Raw genomic sequence first — 21999 nt, 5'->3', positions numbered from 1 at the left:
TTTCCCCCTCCCAAGCTAGGGTATTACAAGCATGCACCACCATGCCCACTTTAACTCTCTTAAAAAGCCTTTGTTATATCACATTCATTAACCCACTGTGTCAGATAAGAACCCCGGAACTCCATTGTCCTCTGTAATCCAAAACCCCATCCAAAGAACTAGAGGACTGGAAGGAGGTCTGGAGGTGACATAAGCCAAGGTCCACCTCAGGTCCCACTCAGCCTTCCTAAGAAGGGTCCCAGGACTTGAAGACCGGCACAACCAATACTCGAAAAAGTTTTTTTCTCTCATAACAGCTGCACCTGGAGTTTCTGGTCACTGTCCTCATCTTCACTCTCATGTGCATGCCGCGGCCATGGAGGCAGGGCAGAGCACATGTCACGCTGCCCCGTGCCCTCGCCCATGCTCTGTCGCTCAAACGCCCACTTCCTCTCTAAGCTTGCATGTATTTGCCATTTGAAAATGCTTTCCTTGCTGGACGTGGTGGCTCACACTTGTAATCCCTGAGCTTGGGAGGCGGAGACAGGAGGATTGCACAGGTTCGAAGCCAGCCATGCTGGCTTAAGAGACCTTGTTTCCAAATAAAATATAAAATAGGTCTGGGAGTGTAGCCCGGAGATAGAAGGGTTTTCAGGAACTCCAGTACCACCAAAAAAAAAAAAAAAGAAGAAGAAGAAGAAGAAGAAGAAGAAGAAGAAGAAGAAGAAGAAGAAGAAGAAGAAAAAGCTTTCCTTGAAGAACAGCATACATCAAATAAACAGCACTCCTTCATAGTGTATGTGTACCAGCTGTCAGATCAATAACCAATCAGTAACCTCTGTCCAAAGGTAACTGCTATCTGATTCCCATCATCACAGATTAATTTTGCTGGTTTTGTACTTGAATTAATTTACTTACTTATTTATCGTGTGTGTGTGTGTGTGTGTGTGTGTGTGTGTGTGTGTTGTGAGTGGTAATGAAGATTGAACCTGGGGACATTCTTCCTCTGAGTTACACCCTAAGACCTTTCATACTTTTATTTTTATTTATTTATTTATTTATATATATTTAGTGGTACTGGGAATTGAACTCGTGGGCATTCTCCCTCTGAGTTACATCTTTATTTGTACTTTACTATTTATTTTGAAACAGCGTCTCACAAAGTTGATGACGGCCTGGCTAAACTGCCTAAACTGCCGAGACTGGCCTTGAACCTGTGATCCTTTTGTCTCAGCTTCCCACTTCCTGGAAATATAGGTGCTGCGACCACACCTGGAGTGGTTTTGTACTTTAGGAAGTGGAATTTTACAGAATGAGCACTTTTGCATTTAGCTTCTTTTGCTCAGCATATCCAGGCCATACTGAAGCTTTGTCTCCTCCAGGTGGCCTCTTCTATATGTAACCCACACTGTCCTCCTCCTACTGCGGTAATCCTGTCCCCAGGTCTGTCACACTGCTGGTCCCTGGTACACCACAAGAATTCAGGCATGCAATCTGTTTGGTTCAGTGCATTATCTGGAGAGCACCGCCTGGCGCTGAACCGGGGCTCAGTAAACACTAGCCCACAAATGAGCCCTATCACCCACTGCACAATGAAGTCAACCATTTGCCAACTTGCCTGCTTCTCTTACAGGGTCACGAACTCTGGCAAGGCAGAAATCAGGCCTTATTCTAAAACAAAACAAAACAAAACAAACAAACAACAAAAAAAAACCCAAGGAGCACTCGTGTGCCAGGCAGGTATAATACTAAAAGCAACTTGAACATATCATCATCTGGTCCAATCCTTACTATAGTCTCAGAAAGATACTGTTATCTCCATTTTCAAACAAACTTGGAGATAAGCACCTGCTCCCAGGCAGTCAGGGATAAAAGCGGTGGTGTCCCAGCAGGTGCCTCTAAGACAAAGGAGAAAGGTAAGAAGGGTGGAGACTATGGTACACTGAAACAAACTTACTTGGAAGAATAAAATGAGGCTGGGCCCTGGCCAAGCTGCTGTGTCAAGAACTAATACACACAATTTATATAGAAACCGATGACACTGTCCAGTTTTCCTACTTTTAAAAACTGTCTCTTCCTCTTAAAAGGCAAAGGACTTTACAATGGTTTTATAAGGAAAAGGTAAAGCCCAGCTTCCTTTAAAATAATCCCCAAGCCAATACTTGAATCTTTGGTATCTCTTTGTTGGTAGAAGATCTATATTATAATCAGGATCCACTGGAATTTCCAAAGTTCAAAGCCAACTGGAAACTAGTATTTTAGGGATAAAATACTAGTTGCTCTCCCAAGAAATCTACAGGACCATTTGTGTGTCTCTGTGCCGTACCTAACAAGCTAGGCTCACCCCAGGCCACCACTGCATCTTTACCTGGCCTGCACTACTGCCTTCCTGGGGAAATTTGGAGCCAGATCCTGCACATATGGCTTTGCAGGCAAGGCGGGTCTCTGGATCCAGTGGCCAGCCTATCCAGCCGTCCAGATGAAATCTCTAGCTCTGTGGCACACTGCCTAGATGCTAATAGCATCCTTCAGACACAGTGGCCACAGGGACTCCAGAGAACAGAACAAGACTCTCCTTGTTGTCCTGGCTGAAAGGAACCGCTTCTTGAAAAGGCTTCCATTGAGTCGGTCCCACCCCCTCTTAGAAGCTGTCAAAACGCAGGACTTCCCTCAGGGTTCCAAGAGCCCTGCCAAATAGTCCTTCCCACCAAGAAGCAGAAGGCACGGCATCTCGTTGTCAATAACAGGGACTCCAAGGACAAGAAAAACCAGGGCAGACATTCCCACTACTAAATGTAGATATCAAGTCCTGGCTCACTCACAGACATCGCTTTCTAGAGGGACAATAAAAAACAAGCAAGATGAATTTGCAAGCCACTGCACAGTCAGTTTGAGACTTTCCCCTCTGCCCCAAAGAGCAGAATCAGAAAAGCGGTGCCTCTGTAAACTGACACCGAGGGGCACCCACTTCCCAGGCTCCACCCACGCTCACTGAGCACGCCGATGGGGTGCAAGGTGAATAAATGTTCACAGACCTCAAGAGAAGGGAGCAGACAGAGCAGAAAACAGTCACAGAAACCCCAGCACAGTGAGCCATGTGCAGAGAGAGAGCACACTGCTTCAGCACACACCTGGCCCAGGTAGAGAAGACAAATTTAAGAAGCTTTTGACTTGAGTATGGGTAATGGCCATACTCCAGTTAAGCTACCATAGCCCCCCAGTTGCCTGTGCTGGAACAAAAGGATGGCGCCCCAGTTTCCTACTCAAAAGCTAGCTGTGCTATACCTGTCTCAGCTCTCTGTACTAAGAAACGCAATAGGTGTCAACTTAATTGCACAAAAACAAAAGATGCAGAGAGCCCAAGTTCTTCCTGCATGTCAGGGACAGAAGTGGGCTTTGAAGTTGCAGAGGTGGACTGCAGATGAAGCTGTGGCTGGATGGAGCGCCGCAGAGCAGGTGGCCGCCCGCAGGTTTTCCTGACTTCTCAATTGAAGACACCTTGGCTCCTTTCTGGCCCTCCCTTTACCCCTCCTCAGTTCCATTTGATGAGTTAGGTTTTCTGTTCCTTCTCATTGCCTACACCTTGTTCTGTGGCTCCTTTTGAGATTTCTATACCGTGGCCTCTGAGAATAGTTTCCTCAGAAAGGAGCAGAATTGTGAAGACGGTTGTTCTGGTCTCCCTCCGCCCTGCATGTATCCAATACAGGCAGGTTAGCTGGAAAGAAAAGCTAAAAGGTAAAAATGTAGTGGCTGAGAAAGAAAGACTGCAGGTTCAAACCGGCCTCAGCAACTTAGCCAGGCACTCAGCACCTTAGCTGAGCCCCTGTTTAAAAATTTAAAAATATAATAAAATAGGGTTGGGGGTATAACTCTGTGATAGAATGTGCCTGGGTTCAATGCCCCGTACCAAAAAATAAAAAAAATAAAAAAGTCACCATGTATGCTGTGAGACAGAGAGCCTCATAAAACTGGATAGTAGCTCAACTTATCTAATTTAAAAAATCTAACCTAAGCAAAATAAGATTACTAGCCCACTAAAAAAAAAGCTCTAAAATTGACTTTTGAGATGTGCTATATAATTAAATCATTTCTTACCTGGTCTGGAATCCTTAAGTTAACCTGAACTGGTCAGTTATCTGTTGATAATTTATCAAAAGACCTCACTGATAAGAGACCCTAATCAGCTTCCTCCAGTCTGATTAGGTCAGCGATAAGGATCATGCAAGATCAAGTACTTTGAAAGGCATCTTGCAATGTAAAAGCTCATTATTAAAATCAGGCAATAGATTCAACACAGAAAGATACTATGGCATGAAATAAATGCATATTTCCACCTAAACTATATTCTATATATTGTAATTTTCCTTAGAGGATTGGAAGAATTCAATTGTGTGTGGTCTGAGATACCACTCACAATTTTATTCCACCCCACTTGCTTCCTGTTGTTAATTAAATCAACCAAGGCAGGAAGAAGACAGAGTCTCCTGGAAAACAATGCCCCTTTATCAGGAGGTTGGGGGATCTGGAGGGCTGAGGGCACCAACACAGGCATCATGCTTGCAGCTCACTTTGAGAGGTTTTAAGAAGTATCTTTGGAGCTGGCATGATGGCCCATGCTTATAATCCCAGTACTTGGGAAACTGAAACAGAAAGATCGCAGGTTCAAGGCCAGCCTCAGCAACTTAGCAAGGCTCTCGGCAACTTAGCGAGACTCTGTTTAAAAATTAAAAATAAAGCTGGGGGTGTAGCAAAAAAACAAACAAACAAACAAACAAACAAAAAACAGGAGAAAAAGAAGAGGAAGTAGCATCTTTAATTATAGTTTAAGGTGATTCTATCCCATAGCAACACACGATGGGTCAAAGAATCACTGAACACGTCTGAGATGAACCAAGATGCCTCCTCCCTGTGTCCACTGGACCCCCAGGACATCCAAGTCCACTGTGCACACAGGAAGCCAGGGGCCCCGCTGCCTGCCTGTCCTCTGAGTCAGCTGCAGTCCCTGCTTTATTATGAAGGCAGACAAAGGGGGCTCTGGCTCCCACATTCCTCTTGAGAGAGGCCTGGAGGGAAAGGATGTGGCACTGGCCCCATGGTCTCCCTTTGTCCTTTTGTAAAAGGCAAGCATTTGTATTTCTCACAGACTGTTGTCTCATTAGCAGTGCAATGGCTTAAGATTTGTAGCTGGCAAACAGACACCACACAGTATACATGGCTTAGATGTAATACTACAGAATGTCTTAGGAGCAAAAGTTGAAAATCAAGTGGAATTTGGGGAACATTTGCTCCAGCAGCAACAAAACAGGCAGCAGAAAGAGGAGGATGGGTAGCTTATATCTCCCTAAGTGTGGGCTGCATTTCCCTAAATGGGGGTACTACTAAACCTACCTTGCTCTATGTCTAAAGCAAAAAGTCAAGACCAGAAAGGAACCTCAACCAGGGATTAGCAATTAAAAAGATAAATGACTAACAAGGAGGTGGTGGAAAGGAAGCCCAGGGACGCAGCAAACTTCCCTACAGGAAGAACGAGTAAGCAATAGGTCGGGCACAGGGAAGCTTCCCTTACGGCACTAGGTATGCAGCGTACAGAACGAGGGCCAATGTGCTAGCACTGGGTCTGGAACGTCCCCAAGGGCTCCTGCACTGAAGGCTTGGTCTCAAGATGGCAGCGCTATTGGGAGGTGGTGCAAACTAGGAGGTAGGGCCTGGTGAAAAGAAGCAGATCACTGGAGTGTGCCTGGGAGGGGGTGTTTTATCCTTCCCCTTGTAGATCACCTTTGATACTCCAAACACACTCCCTGCCAGGATGCTCTGCCTCACCCCAGGCCCACAGCAATGGGGCCAAGCAACTGAAACCTCCAAAACTGTGAGCCAAAATAAGTCTTCCCTCCTTTAAGCTGTTTTCCTCAGGTGTCTTATCACAGCCGTGGAAAGCTGGCTAACACGCAGTGGTGCACGTATAGAAGTGTGTTCGGGGAAGTAGCAGGTAGTAGAGATGACTGTTTGTAGACAGGCTGCATTTCTCTTTACTTGGCAGTTCTAGACTCGAACCCAGGCCCCCACACAGCTAGGCAAGCACTCAGTCTCTGAGCTACACCCCAGACTTTTTAATTTTTATTTTGTGACAGGGTCTTTTTAAGTTGCCCCAGCTGGCCCTGAATTTGCCATCGTCCTGCCTCAGCCTCCCGAGTAGCTGAGATTCCAGGTGTGCACCACCGTGCCCCGCTAGACAGACTGCATTTATGAAGAGAGGAGAGAAGGAGCAGGGTGGTTACAGATGCTGAAGGCACACCAAGAAAGTACAGATAAAAAGCTGAGAAAGGGTTAGCTCGGTGTGGGGGTGGACAAGCCTGCTGGTTGGCAGCTTCTCAGTTAATACTAAAATGTGTTACTAGAAAGAGCGTCTGACACTCAGGAGTGCCAGTCTGGGTTCCAGCCTTGGCGATATACTCACTTCTGGTGTGACTTTAGGCAAATCACCTCCCATGTGTGAGTTGGAAGAAATGAGGGAGTGGGACAATGTTTATATTCTTATAAATATATAAAATATAATTTTTTATAGAATTAATGTTCACACACACACACACATATATATACATATATATATATATATATATATATATTATTTTTTTTTTTTGTCTACAAAAGACCCTTGAGAAAGCACTCTGTATCATTTCACCAGGAAGGCAGACCTAAACCTCAACTACCAAATATGGGGAAGCAGCGGAAGGGTTTGGGAAGGGTTTGGGGGGACCCTACGCTCTGAAATCCTTCCTTCTCCAGGGACACCACGGGCCCCCCCACATGCTGCAGCTGGCTGTATGCCGAGCACACCTCACAAGCTCACCAAGCGTCTGCCTGCCTTTCTTCATTCTTTACGAAATCAAACCACTGCTCTGCTCTTCAGGAGTTAACTGCCCACTGCAGTCGAGCTGTCCGTGTGCCAAACAGGTGCCCGTGTACCTACTGCTGATTTTAAAGACATCTGTGCTATTTCCAGGAGGCCTACTGACACTGCTTTTCAAAGAAGGTTAATATTTCAATGTGAACCCTAGTCAGTAGCCAAAGGATGTATGTGACTAAACTGAGGTTCTGCAGTTACCCCTGCCTGGCCAGAGTGACAGTGAAAACCTTGTTTTCTCAACTAGATCGCCAATGAGTCATTTTAATCAAATAAGACACTGAATGAAGAAAACCTAAAAAAAAAAAAAAATACTCATCGCTACAAATAATAGAAGCAAAATATTCTATACAAACTAAACTGATGGATCAAGACCAGAGAGTCCATACCATAAAGAAATGACACATGTTTAAAGAGATAAATATATTTAAGTTGATTTAAACATTATCCAGTGTGTACAACTATCCAACAATATATGGTACCCCATTAATATATACAACTTTTTTTCTTTTGCGGTACTGGGAACGGAACCCAGGGTTACCATTCTACCTCCAAGACACACCCCCAGCCCTATTTTTTATTCTTTATTATTTGAAACAAGGGCTCACTGAGTTGCAAAGCGTCTCACTAAGTAGCTATGGCTGGCCAAGGACCGCAATCCTGTCTCAGCTTCCCAAATGCTGAGATTCCAAGCGGGCGCCACCACGCCCAGCACAACTTTTAAAACTTTTATATTGGCAAAAAAAAAAAAAAAAAAAAAGATGAGAGAGAGGTAGCTCACAACTGACCTGCAGATGCCCAATCATGACATAAAACAGTTTCCTAGACTTTAAACACCCAGTTGCTTTTTAAGGAAAGTACATCTCGGCCATAATATCTTTTTGTGCAATCCCAATGCTATTTGGTGTGTTGTAAGTATTTGTCCTTCTATTTGTTTCTCAACTGTAATTGAGGGCAAAGGAGGAAGGAGAAAAATGAGAGCCACTCCTTCTGTACACAAGGAGATCTCTGCCCCTTTTGGAATGTTCTCTTGCTATTAATTAAGGACCTACCAATATGAGTCATACTCGCAGGCTTACAGATGGATAACTAAGTATTCTGAGAACATTTCTGATTAAGGAAATGGAGAACCATTCAGCCCATAGTAAGTTCCAAAGAAGAGAGTAGACGGAATGGCACTGAATGTACCAGGAAAGGATGTAGCCTTGGTATAGAAAGGAATGGCATGCCCTTTCACTTCCTTGGAAAAAATCTAAGAGACAAGTGGTGAAGATTTCATAAATTACAAATGAGACACTCCAGGAAAGCTCTGCTGATATGTTGGCAAGGCCCAATAAAAAACAAATAATCCTTGTAAATAGGGAGAAAAGCAAAACACAAGGCAAAGCCAGTTAACTGTCACCGTGACTAAGGACGTAAGAAAAGGGGACCTGCATGTGTCTGAGAATTCTCTAGAACATGTGGACAAGTACGGCTCTCCAAAGTGTTCAAGCCTTTCTTAACCTAAAGCTAATATAAAATCCCAAGCTCCAACGTATTAATCCCAAATTTAAAAGAGGTTCCCCAAGGCCAGGCGCGGTGGTGCATGCCTGTAATTCCTATACTTGGGAGGCTGAGACAAAAGAATCACAGGTTCCAAGTCAGCCACAGCAAGTAGTGAGACTTTCAGCAACTTAGTGAGATCCCGTTCCAAAACGAAAAATAAAGAGAGCTGGGGTGTAACTTGGAGGTAGAATGCCCCTGAGTTCAAGTCTCAATAACACACACACACACACACACACACACACACACACACACACACACACTCCTCCAAGGAAACCAAGCTCTGTCTCTGCTGGCCAAAGACTTGAAGTCACTTTTAGAGTTAAAGAAAACACCTTCCCTCAGACCTGGCACTGGGCATGTCCCAGGCTGGTCACCTGGGAAAGTCCACCCCCAAAGAGCAAAGGAGGGGGATGCTGGGAATGCTGCCAGGGCTTAACAGTTTCAGTGAGAAACTTTGGAACGCAGGGAAAAGGCTTTCCTTTGTCTTGTAGAGGAGCACAGTAGGATGATGCTCCTTTTCTTAGTCCTTCCTCCTTACTTCTTCTGGAATTCTCTATAGCTTTACACACGTTCTTGTTTTTTTTTTTTTTTTTTTTTTTTTTTTTCTAACCCTTGAGAAGTTACTTCTAGTGCCAAAAGATAGGAAATGACATATAACATTTTACTTAGAGGCTTTGTAATTTTCACATTTTTGGCTAGGTCTCTCTTTAGTGACCCAAGAACCTATTCAAATCGCTCTTAAAAAGGGGCAATATTTCTTTGGGATCACTACTCTAAGATTCTGCTCTAGCCCCAGGGACTGCCCAGCAGATCTGGAACTGGACTAACAGAAGTGGAAGCTTGAGAAGACACAGAAGGAGAGACTTTCCTCTCCCTTCACTTCTCCACCCAAACTCAACAAAACACCCACTCGGGATGGTTACTGCAAGAGGAGGTCTCCATTTCAAACAAATACACTGGTCAGCTATCTCTAGATGGAACAAATTATTAGGATGGAATTGAAAACCAAGCCCCTCCCCCTTCTCCTGGGTGAGGATGGCTGCACAGGAATGGCCGGAGAAACCATACCACAAGCAGAATGCCTGTTCACCGCACAAACTCTGGGTAAAGAAGACCATGTTTTGTGTTTCCCTTCATGGGGCATCTCCTGACAAATTACCAGGATTTCTGTCTGACTGAAGGTAGGTGACTGAGGAATGGATTCAGTTCCATTACCTAAGAGAGCCTGAACTCAAGCCACCATGAGTGATACTCTCGAAGGCTGATGGGTCATATTTTTGTGAATGAGAAAAGTAAAGTGATTTTTAAACCATTCTATAAAAAAAAAACCCACAATGACTAAAGCACAATGCATCTGTCAGACGGAAAGGAGGTAAAAATAACAACATCCAATCTCAAAAGATATTAAAAAAATTCACAATAAAAAGAAAAAAACCCACTGCCATGCGTGGTACTCAACAACAACAACCACCACCACAAAACAAATAGTAGCTACTGTTTCTAGAGAATCTGCAGACCAAGCAGATCCAGGTGAAGGTCCTGGATGGCCGATGCTCAGAATCCCTCTCCCTGTAAGTACTTACTGCGTCTCAGCCCCCAGCAGCATCTCCACCTTCTCACTGGCGTGGTTACTAAGGACCGTGAGGGTGAAGAGGTGATTGGCCGAGCTCTGTCTTGAATAAAGCATCGTGGAACTGTTCTTCCCTGGAGAAGAGTTAAGCTCTTCATTGTCACAACATTCCACCAGGAGCTGATCTCGCAGGGAATAATCATTGACGTTGTAACTTTCTTCACTGTAAGGAAAAGGGAAGAATGTCAGTTGTTTGGGCAGGACTCTGACACTGTCAGCTTTCAATCTGCATTTTGGAATAAGGGAGTAGGAGGCAGGGGGGGGGATGGGGAGGGAGAGGATGGCGCACTTTACAATATGAATTGGAATCTGAATTCTATCTACTGATGACTGAGAATCAAGGTGACCCTCCTCTTTTAAGCCTATAATCACTGTTATGCATATAACAAATTAGCTTGCATCTCTACTATGACAGCAGTTTCGGAAAAGTACCAAACCCTAGACATTCTCCTGGCATGGTGAGTATGCCTAACCTGGCCCCACCTCCCTTTACACTCCACAGGCTCCTGGGCACCTTCCACTGTGTTCTCTGCGATTGCCCTTCCATAGGGAATTGGCAAAGCATCTTAAATCCTCTGTCTCTTCTCTGAACCCTCCTTTTCACTCCTAACCAGTTTTTCTAGCAGAATTTTGGCTCTCTCTAGAAAGCACCACGTCCCACAAAGAGCTCTGCTGCCTGCCCTTCACCCTGGCTTTTAGAAGAGCAACATTCTCCTCCCGGAAGGCCTCAGCTTGGACACCACTGGTCCATCTCATGCCCTCACAGGCCATGGCTCTGGATCACTGGCTAGCTCCCATACTACTTCTCGAATTTCCACCAAAAGGTCCATGACCCTGGTCTCTCAGTCCCTTGACTTTGTCTTCTCCAGTGACCTTTTCTTCTGCCCTCCTCTGTTACCATCTACAGTGACAGCTTAAGACCTTCTCATTACCATCCAGCACAACCTCTCGTAACCCAGCATCAAGTACTACACTCTACCCAGCATCCCATCTTTCCAACTCGCCTCCTCTACACCTTGACCCTGAAAATTGCATAACTCCCCAGTTCCTACAATGTTTTGAATCCACCCCCTTTTCTGCATTTTCAGGTCCCTCTCGTTCTCTCATTCCTGAACTTAATTTCTGGGTACTGGGTTTTGATCACTTCCTGCACACAGGCCAACTCCCTGGTTGTGCGTGCTTGATAAATTCCAAACCTGCTTAGGTACAGCTCTCCCGCTATTCTGCATCTTTGCAGCTGAATGTGAGAGAATTTAATAAATGACAGTTAAAAAGGGATAGATGATTATTTTGGTAGATCCCTATACAGTCTAGGAACACTGAATAATTGCCTAAATATTTAATAACACATGCTGATATATGAACTCAGGGGAGCTAAGAGGAAAGAAGATTTTTGTGCCCAGTCAAATAGATTAGGAGTTTCAGTTCAAGCCACTTGTGAAAAATTTCTTGGAATTTCTCTTACTCACTGCTACATATCTGACTATCAAACACACCCTTGAAACTTTCCTGGAAAAACACTTTATTATGTTTTCTAAAATTTAGTTTGATAGATTCTCTCATTCATAAAACAGCAAATATAGTTATCATCTATAAAACCAAAATACTGCCTTCTCATCAAAACCATTTGTTGCGGTGATAATCTGCATTCATGGAAAGTTCAGAGGGCACATTTCCCCAGGGTTCATCTCCAAAGCTCTCCTGACACTGTCTATACCCACACAGGACAGATAAGGCATTTTCCATATCCCAAGTGAGAACCACCAAAGTATGCACACTATATTTACAAACAAACATAGTTATATTTTCAAAAGATCATGTTTACTGGGGAAAAAAGCAGCCCATTATTAGCATTGCAGAAAAAGTTTGTAATGTTGTGAATGTGAGGATATCTTTAACAGCTCAGGACTCTGGATGAAAACAAAAAAAAATAAGTAAACAAAAACAAAAAAAGCATTAAAAACAAAGCAAAATCTCAATAACAATAATATCAAACAAAATTTTAAAAAAGGGGGAAACTAGGGTTTCTTGATACTGTGCTCTCTCTGTACTTCTTGTTACTTTTTTGGTAAAATTTACAAGGTAAAGAGATGACACATTATTCAAAGATATCTATTTACTGTTAAAAATAATTCTTTAGACAAAGAAACTGAAGTAACTTCAATTGTGAATGTGAGGCCTGCAGGTAGGCTGTAAACAGTGCTTGTTAAGTATCATAGGTATCCTCAAAGAAATAAAATCAAAGAAATACACTGCTACCAAGTTATCACGATGACTCAAAGTTCCAAAGAGTCTACGGCATAAAGTGGCTTCCCCTATTAGGTCAACCCCCCAAATTTCAAGAATTCAAGACTGAGCGCTCATGGAAGTTCACAGAAACTAAAATGAACAAACTGGTTAAGTCTTTTTTGTCTTAATTTTCAGAATTTCGTCCCCTCCTCCCCCAGTGTTTGCCTAAATACAAACAACCCCAGCTGGTATAATTCATCAATGCATTGAATCTTTTTGCTTATAGGGATAGAGCCAGAAAAAGCATGTAAGATTTTGAAAACTGTTTATTACTTATTCTTTTAAGCGATGACCACTACAGTGTCACTGATCGAGAGCTAGGGTGGTCATCTGATCCCGTGTACACCCGTTGTGCTCCTGAATGCCCAGTTTGGATGATGACTCCTGGTCACCCTGCTAGGAGTTATATGAGTTCAACGCTAGTATCCGTTGGCACATCTGCACAGCTGTGTCACTGACTGTTTCTGAACAGGAAACTCTGTCTACTGTTTAGATTTCTGGAACCAAAATGAAATGCAAGAAACATGTTTGCCTATTTGCTTAACTGATTTGCTACCAATTATCCAATATCTTTTTTTTTTTAATCAAGGCTAGTACATTTCTGCAGTTTGTAATAAATTACGTAAGGGTTTGCAATTTCTTCACTGCTTTTTCAGTGAGCTTAATATAAAAAAAAATTTGATTCCATTTAATGGTAGTAAATTGTTTATTTATACTTGTCAGCTACCACTCAAATCCACTGGAATAAAACCTGAAAGGTAACTGGTCCCTGCTAGTTCTTGGGTGTTCTTTCACATATACACATATACTTAATCTCATGAAAGTTCAGGATAATCAATACTTCTCATCCCTGAATCCGCTAAACACTAGATGATACGCATTTGCCTGTGGTCAGTCAGGACCTATTATTTCTCCCATCCTAATAACAGAAATACACCTGTCATAAAATGTGTGCTTAAGAAGGGGAGAGGGGAGTCTACAGCCAGATGCTGCCACTCATAGCCCGGGTCCCACCCTCCACTGGCTCACATCCCGTGGGCCTAAGGCAGGCTAATCTGGGTTTGGGAAAGAAACCCCTGTCCTTGGGGGAAGTCGATGCTAATCAGACTTCCCCATGTTTGTCTCTGTAATTTAACAAACATATGGTTTACATAGTCTCTGAAACAATTTGCATCATGTAGTTAGGAAGTTAAATTGCTTAGAAAAATAAAAGGCAAATGGAAAAGCCACCTTTCCCTGCATGGAGAAGTTTATATGGGGACTTCCTCTCATTGTCTCATATATGCTCCCAGGTTGCAGCTGCTCGTCCAGGCTGCTTGTGCAGCTCCAATCAGGTGCAGCAATCAGATCAGATCTATAGAGGACTGCTGCCCTGTGCATGACCAACGATGGGGATTCCTGTTGACACTCACAGCCCTGGCAACCCGGGGATTGCTTTCTTTCTTTTTCTTCTTTAACAAAAATAGAACTATCAGTGGAGAGCAGGATGTTGTGAGAAACATGTATCTCAATTATTTTTCCCTCTGAAAGAAATTCTTGGCTCAGCAGCTCAAAGTTTTATCTTACTATATGGAACACAACACTGTGTGCAGAAAAGTGTTTTATACCTTATTTTGAATCATTGCTTTCTTAGACTGTTATGGGGTACTTTAATCTTCTGTCTCATAATTTCTATAAAGAAATTTCTCACATTGGGCATCTATGTATTATATGTAAGTCAAGAAAACCCTTAAAAACTGCATGTTTTAAATGCACTTTTACACTACCAAAATTATATATATATATATATATATATATATATATATATATAATACATATACACATATGTATATCTATGCATACACACAGATATTTGCAACAGGAAGCATAGGACTAGATACCATCTTCAGTGTAGTAGTTTCTTTGGGAAGAAGAATGGATGAGGGTGGAGAGTTTTAGGTAATTTATAGTGTATTTTTGATGTTTTTTAAAAAGGAGGTAATCTAGGGCGAGGCTTGGTGGCCACACCTTTTTATTTTTTTCCTTGCTGTACTGGGGATGGAATCCAGGGGTATTCTACCTCTGAGCTACACCCCCAGCCCTATTTTTTATTCTCTATTTTGATAAAATACTAAAAAAAAGGTGGAAAATTGATAGTTATTTAATAAATAATATTGGGGAATTTGGGGAAACATCTGAAAATCAATGGATCCTAATCTCATTCTTCAGACCAGGATAGTTCTTTGGGTTGAGTTTGGTGTATGGAGGGGCCATGAGAGGGGGTAGCAGGGCAGGCCAGTCTTAGCCTATGAGAGGACAGGATTTTCACCGTGCATATACCTCACGGAGATGTCACACCTTGACCCTTACTGAGGATGAGCAGGAATGGGAAAAGGCCTAGCTGGCCAAGAGGGACCTAGGAGGTGGAAGGGAACCTGGTGTTGGAGGCAAGGGGGATGGTCAGAGGCTCAAACGCTGCCTTTCCACTGCCCCCAGCCGTAGGGGTAGGTCTCACATACCAGCGTACAGCATTCTAGAACCATCTTTCATAGCTGGGATCTGACAGATGGAAACCTAAGCAACACTTTCAATTCTTCCAAATGTAAAAAGAGTTAAATTTAAACAAAACAAAAAACTATGGAGATTTACCTAAAACAAAACGATGATTTCACACATGTATCCTCAAGATAGTGACATTTATTTTTTACCTCTTTGGGAGCTCCCTCTCTGGAGGTTTTGATTAAAACTTTCACAAAGACTTCCATTCTTGAAAAAAGTCTTGAACAGGTTACGAATGCCAAGAGGAATGTCTCCCAAGCTTGTGGCTGCCTGCATCTCCTCAGACCCTGTGCTTACATGCCAGCTAAGCAACTCTACAAGGTCACTGTGGCCCAATACCCGACCAGATCCAATGCCCCACACTTGACCATGGCCGTTCAGAATTTGATGGTGGTAGGACCTGCAACATCCTGAAACTCTCCCTTGTGCCACTAATGCGTCTGCGACATCCCAAGCCACCCTTCTTGAGGGCCGGACCTCCACACCCTCGCTTCTCTCTCCCAGATATCAGAGTTATGCCATTCGCCCAGGAGTGCCAATACACAGGAGTGGGCAGGGCTTAGGAGATCAAAGGAAATTATTCCTGCTTTCCTCTGAGACATGCATGAGAACTCTACCTCTTCAGATCTCAAACCGTTTTTCCTCCCTTTCCAAAAACACGACTTCTAAAACCCCATACTTAATCTTGTGCCAACCTGAAATGAACATACTCTAGTTGCAAATGGCTGGGGTAAAGGACATTAGAGGATGTTGAAATTTATTTCAAATTAAGGGATTAAAACACGTTGGCACCTGATTGAGACCGATTCCAGTTATAAAGCTTGGTTTAGAACCAAACTAACAGGTTTTTGTTTTGTTTTGTTTTGTTTTTTTAGTTGAACTGCATATGAATTCAGAGCACAGACTTGGTTCAAAATGCCAGGTAAGAATCCTGATTCTACCACGAATTTGTGGGCAAGTTACTGATCCTCTCTGGGCATCAGATTCCTCAGCTATAAAATGGGATAGGGATACCAAGGGCTGCTGGATTGTGGTGAGGATAAAATGAGATGGTGCCTTAATTACCTCATTGTGTATAAAGCTGTTACCTGGCTTACAGAAAATTCCCAATAAGTGTTAGCTATTATTTTTTCATTTTCCTTACATAATAGTATCCATGTAAGTCACCTCGCATTTTGCAAATGGACAAGTAGACTAAGCAGAATTAGACCTGAATACCTATGTCAAGCAGTGCACCATCTGGAACTTCTGCCTGGCTGGCAAAGCAAAGCACAATATTCACTCAGAAGCTGACTGCAGGCAGCTTTACACACTCAGATCCTCAAGACCAGCAGCCATGCCACACACTCCTACTTCATTGTTAGGAATATAGCAGACAGTAGAGACGAGGATCATGATCCCTGGTAAGATCAGGATCTGCTGTGGTTCTCGGCCACCAGAAATGAAGGCCAGACCCACAACAGGACAGCTTTCAGCTGACTAGCAACTCCATAAAGATTTTAAGCCGTCTTAAACAACAAAATGTTCTAGAAGGGCAACACGTTAATTTACGGCAAAATCATCAGAGAAGCACAATGCTGAAAATAAAATTGATATTATGAACCAATTTCTTATCAGGGACTATTCACTCAAAAGCTTCTTATTCCTTTGTTAACTCTCACCAACTCCATAAAAAGATAACATTTTTATGCCCATCTTGCTTACAGGAACACTGAGGCACTGAGAAATTTTAACATACCTTGTTCAGGTCACATGCCTAGGATCTGAGCCTAGTTCTGTTTGACCCCAGGCAGTAATACTGTACTTCTCAACAGTCTATTACTTTTATCATGCAGTAATATTATTAATATTGCTGTGTCTGGTCTGGTAGATTCAAGCACATCTTCATTATTCTGTTCTCAATTTTGACCCCTAGAAATATTAAGTGTTTTTGGTTGTCACAACTGCCGGAGGAGATGCTACTACCAACTGTGGGTAGAGACCAGGGCTGCTAATTAAACATCTTACAGCCTCCACAACAAAGTCATTCTAAACATCAAAATCCTGAGGCCAAGGAGTCAGCTCTAATGGAACGCAGGCAGCTTCCAGTCTCAGCTTCAAGTAGCAAAGAATTCACTCTAATGAAGAAGAGTCAAACTCAACATGGATCCTTTTGCAACATGGTAGAACAGACTTTTAAGAGAGAGACTCACAAGCAGCCAAACACTGATGAAAACTTCAAACTTTCTTCTTCATTCTAAACAAATAAAAATCCCTATTCTCAAAGACAGTTCCATGGCTACTAAGCAAACGTTGGCAGTAAGACACATACTGCAAGGCCCAGGGGCCAGCCACACACAACCAGCAATCTAAGAAATACGCTCAGTGTAAACTGCCTGCCATCTGGACTGGAGGAGGAAGAGTAACTGTCTTCCCAAGGAGCCGCTCCTGGGAGCTAGGAAGCCTGCCTGACGCTGAGACCCGCTGGAGAGCCCAGCAGCTTGACTGGAGCTTGGAGTTACTGCCGGGCGCTGGGCGGAGGATCAGTCCTGATGAGCTGGCACAGGTAGTGCTCCCTTATCTGTTCCCCGGAGCCGAACCTTAAGTTATTCCCCGGCTGGAGGCTGCTGCATCCCCTTCACTGCTGGCGCTGGCATGCAAAGCATCTGCAGCCGCCTCCTTGAGTCGTATCGTGTCAACACGGCTGTGCATACTGGACATTTTTCACCCAGCCTGTTTACCAAGATTCTATGGTCTACTTGTCACTACCTTTACCACATATGCAGGTCGTAAACAGGCTGAGCCTCCAATGGCATTCCCTCAATGAAGATCGTCCTAGAAACAGGATGAGCTAATGGGTAAGGCAAGGAAATCCCAGATCTGATAAAAGTAAAGTTAGGTACTCGGGTTACCCTCTACATTTCTATTGGTAAGAATACAAGGTCAAATATACCTGAGCACATAGTGGGACAGCTAAGAAAGCAATGTTAAATACAATGTCGAAACCATCTGTACTGGGTCAAGTATGCTGCTCAGCAGGGGAGCATATAGCTCTTCTCACTTTCAGAAGTCTGTAAGTATTGGCTGGCTCTCTGCAAGAATGAAAGTCACACTGCTGTTTTAAAGTTTTCATCAGGCTACCAAAGTCATCATAATAAAAACTGTATTAATATTTAAAAGTGGCTTGGTGCTACCAGTGTATATTTTAACATTTTCATCTAAAGATTAATTAAAGCTTTTGGTCCATTGAGACAAAACAAATATTTCAACAGCTGGAAAATGTTAACTCAAGAGTCCTGACATTCAAAGAGACAGATGTAATTACTCTCTCCTAAAAACAAAACATCTCAAAGAAGGGAAACATGTTATCTCACAGGAAAGCAATACAAACTAAAAATATAAAAATTATAATGTCTGTCCAATTTTTATTTATGAAGTTTACTTAGCTCCTAGAACTACCTAGACTACTTCAGGTAAGAGAAATTACTTCTCCTTGGATATATAGAAACACTGTTTTTCAAAGTTTGAAAAATAATTATTGGCATCTTTATGTATGTAGTTATAACTCTCATAGAATGGCTTCTGGGTAGAGATCACACAAAGTTTTTATTTCACCTAGATGGTTGTGCAGCTGAATAATTCATAATACTGTCTGATTTAAAAGAAAAGCTCCATCTTTGTTTCCATTTAGTTCAAACTGTCAAGCTACAAAGTCAGCAACTCAGAAGTAACATTGAAATAAATGTTTTATGATAAATTTGGAGACTTACTTTGTGTTTTCATAGGGGTCTGCTTCTAGGATTCTCTCCACAATGGCAAGTTTTACTCTAAGAACTACCCCCTACCCTATCATGTGGCATCAATGTAGTCCATCACTATTTCCAATTTCTACCACATATGGAAATACACTACCAATTTATGTTTTTACTCTAAGTCCATCTTCTAGGGGAGATGGAATCTTGATGTAGGACCAGCAGGAAAGTATTTTACAACCCTACATGAATTGGGTACATTTAATAAATGTTCCCTAGAGAAAGGCAGAGCTGAGAAGGGGTGTGTGTGTGTGTGTGTGTGTGTGTGTGTGTGTGTGTGTGTGTGTACGTACACACGTGTATGTGTTATGAGAGTAGGAACAGTTGCAAAGAACAAATACTGTGAAGAAAAGGCTTCTGTGGCATTCCTCATAGCCATCTCCCTGGAGCTGGGCATGAATACACAAGCAGAAGCCTGGAGCAAAAAGAACGTGCACTCTGCCAACAACTGATGCCCCTGTGCTTCTCAGGGGCAACTGTGCTTAACACCCTCCCGGTCATGGACCAGGTTTTTAGACTGGCAATCCTTAAGAACAGTGGATTTTAAATTAAGGGACGAGGGGCACTGGAGTGTCTCCCAGTCTGTTCTGAGCTGTTTAACTTGTTTTACTCAAAAGGTTCTACAGCAGAAGAAGTTTGAAAGGTGTCGAGTGGGAGTAGTGAGGGTGGAGTGACACAAATGTGTGTCAGGCTTAGGGTGTTCACTTGCACACTGGGAAAACCTCACAGAGGCTGATCATGACCAAGTCTTAACTACATAGGCCATCTAAAAAGAACATTCACTAAGCCAAACATGAGAAGGAAGGAGGGGGAAGGGAGGGGGGTGGGAACTGGGGAAGGGCTAAATGAGCATGTATGTATGTGTGCATGTACGTATTCCTCTACCGTCTTGTACCCCATTAAGATGTCCGACCACAATATACCAAAAAAATTAAAAAATAGAAAACAGAAAAATGCAATATACATGTAGAATCAAATGCTTATGAAATCACTGAAAGGGCTATAAAAAAATAAAGAGAACGAAGCACAGGTGCGGCTGCGATTGGATGTGTAGAAATTGTGCATCTAACATCTGAGGGTTTCAGAGGATGCTCATCCCAAAAGACATTTGAATGACCAAACTCTAAAATGGGGATGTCAAGTCACCAGCGTCAGACAGGGCTTACCTCTTCTTCTTGGTGATAATGAGCACGTCGTTAAAGAGAAAGAAGTAGATCTGTTGTTTTGATGTCCTCCTCGAGAAAAGCACGGTGTCTTCCACATAGGCCGTCAATTCACCTCTTTTTACCAACCACCGGGAAGAGGAGACCAAAGGAAATGGCTGAAAAAAGAGAAGAACTCAGTGCCCAAAGTCCTTCTAGAATTATATAAAGTAAAATGTAAGTGTTCTGTGCAAGCAAATGGTATGTATTAAGGTACGATCATTATTTTATATGTATATAATAGCAAAATATAATTAGAGAACCAGAGTGCATGCTTCAAGAGGAAATTAAAAACAATTTATTTTCAACAACAACAACAACAAAAAACTATTAACCTGGCAATATAAAACTATATCTCAACGAGAGAATGTAGCTGGGTCATAGCTAAAAAAGAAGTGCAAAGCACTTATAATCAAAAAAGCAAATAATGAAATTATTCGTTCTGATGTAATTATCTTAAATATCAAATCAGAATAGAATCAAACAGAAAAATAAGTGAGGTTACCCTGGACAAATATAAAAGTCTACATTTATTTTATGAGCTAAAAAAAAAAAGTCTTTTGCTAGAGGAAAAAAAAGAAACAGCCTAAATTTATGTTTTGTCTTCTGAATATTTGCTTGGTCACATTCTTGAAAGCACCTGTTTTTAAGATTATAGTAATTTTCCTTGGGTAAGTTCATCTCCAAAGACTCATGCCACTTTCTCGTGAATATAAACTTCTTCCAAAATAATCCAGCCTAATCTCAAATATCATAGAAAATGCTATATCCAAGAAATTACATAGTGTTTTTTTTCTTTATGCAGTTTTTCACAGGAAAATTCTAAACCACAGGGTAGTCTATACCCTTAGAAACTTTTTTTGTTTTAAGTTGCCAAAAATACTTAGTTCCAAAAAATCTGATTAAAAAAAAAACTCTATCTATAAACTATGTAAAAAGTCCTTGAACATAAAATTGTAAATGTAAGTAATGTGGTAGGACCAAATATCATTCATTCCAGGGAATAATGAGTAAAAAATATCTAAAGGAAATTGAGGATATTAGGAGGGAAATGAGAAGGCTAAGAAAGGATTTCATATATTTAAAAAACTTCATAAAGGGCCTTTATAAGAAGGTGGCTCATTAGCTGTAGAGTGGAGCCAAAAGAAAGATGGAAGATTATAGCTAATCCCAAACTTTTCAAAACTAGCTATTAAGGGAGTTGATGGAGTTTCCAGCCCCCAAAATCTTGAATCACACAACTATCCAAGAACAACAGCTGAGACCTTAAAGGTCAGTGGCTAGGCTGCTGAGATAACTCTGGAGGGCCCCCCAGCACGCACAGAGGTCACTACAAAGCCCGGCCAGTCCTGTCAAGGACTGTGATCGTTGGGGATGGGAGCTGGCCAGCTATTGTGTTACCCTACAAGGCGAGGCAGGGACAGTGAGATGCTTAAGTTCCAGAGTCCGTGCTGCCCTGTGACTTCTCAGATGAGGGGATGGCCAAAGAGTCTCCCATTGTTTGTTTTGTTTGGAAAACAGATTGATATTTATGGAATTCTCATATCTAAGAAAAACTAAATTTCCACTTAAATACTTAAGATTGACAATGACTTTCTATATACTTATGTTTCTTTTGAAAATAAAAATCAGATACCACATATAGAAAGTGAAAGTGTCCTCCCTGCTCTGTTCCCTGCCCACCCACACACCCAATGCCCCTGCTGACCCTGCCACCCACAGCTAAGGACCCACCAGTTCCTTTCATATCTTCCCTGAGATTTCTCGGGCAGAGAAAATGTTGCACATTTTTTACATCTACACCTTATATTTTTTCACTGAACAATATGTAACGAGAGCTTTCCATAATATGTAACCAGAGTCCTCCAGATAGGTATCTGAAATTCACTACCATTCGTTTTTCTTTTGTAAAGTTGAGCAGTACTACATGATTTTGGTGTATTAAAATTTCTTGAATCAGTTCTCTTTGATAGATATTTAATTGTTTCCACTCTTCTGCTGTTAGTAACACTATATGCTTAACTGTGCATACATAATTTTATATACTCATGAGTACAGAATACTCTCTTAGAAGTGAAACGGTTGTGTGGTAGTAACTTCCATTTGTAATTCCGATAGCAATTT

General features: G+C 42.2%; 1 protein-coding gene across 1 annotated transcript in view; it reads right to left on the bottom strand.

The window, feature by feature from the left end:
* The window catches only part of ARHGEF26 (Rho guanine nucleotide exchange factor 26), a gene marked incomplete at both ends in the record, with an annotated part of 104361 nt that overhangs the window by 3730 nt on the left and 78632 nt on the right, over window positions 1–21999 (bottom strand). Inside the window, 2 exons of the mRNA XM_080696084.1 lie at window positions 10009–10218; window positions 19840–19994. Of these exons, the coding sequence (XP_080552210.1) occupies window positions 10009–10218; window positions 19840–19994 (365 nt within the window). The remainder of the gene's footprint in view (window positions 1–10008; window positions 10219–19839; window positions 19995–21999) is intronic.

The sequence above is a fragment of the Muscardinus avellanarius genome (assembly GCF_963383645.1).
Source record: "Muscardinus avellanarius genome assembly, chromosome: 5".
Taxonomy (NCBI): domain Eukaryota; kingdom Metazoa; phylum Chordata; class Mammalia; order Rodentia; family Gliridae; genus Muscardinus; species Muscardinus avellanarius.
This window is presented reverse-complemented; position numbering and strand designations above follow the sequence as displayed.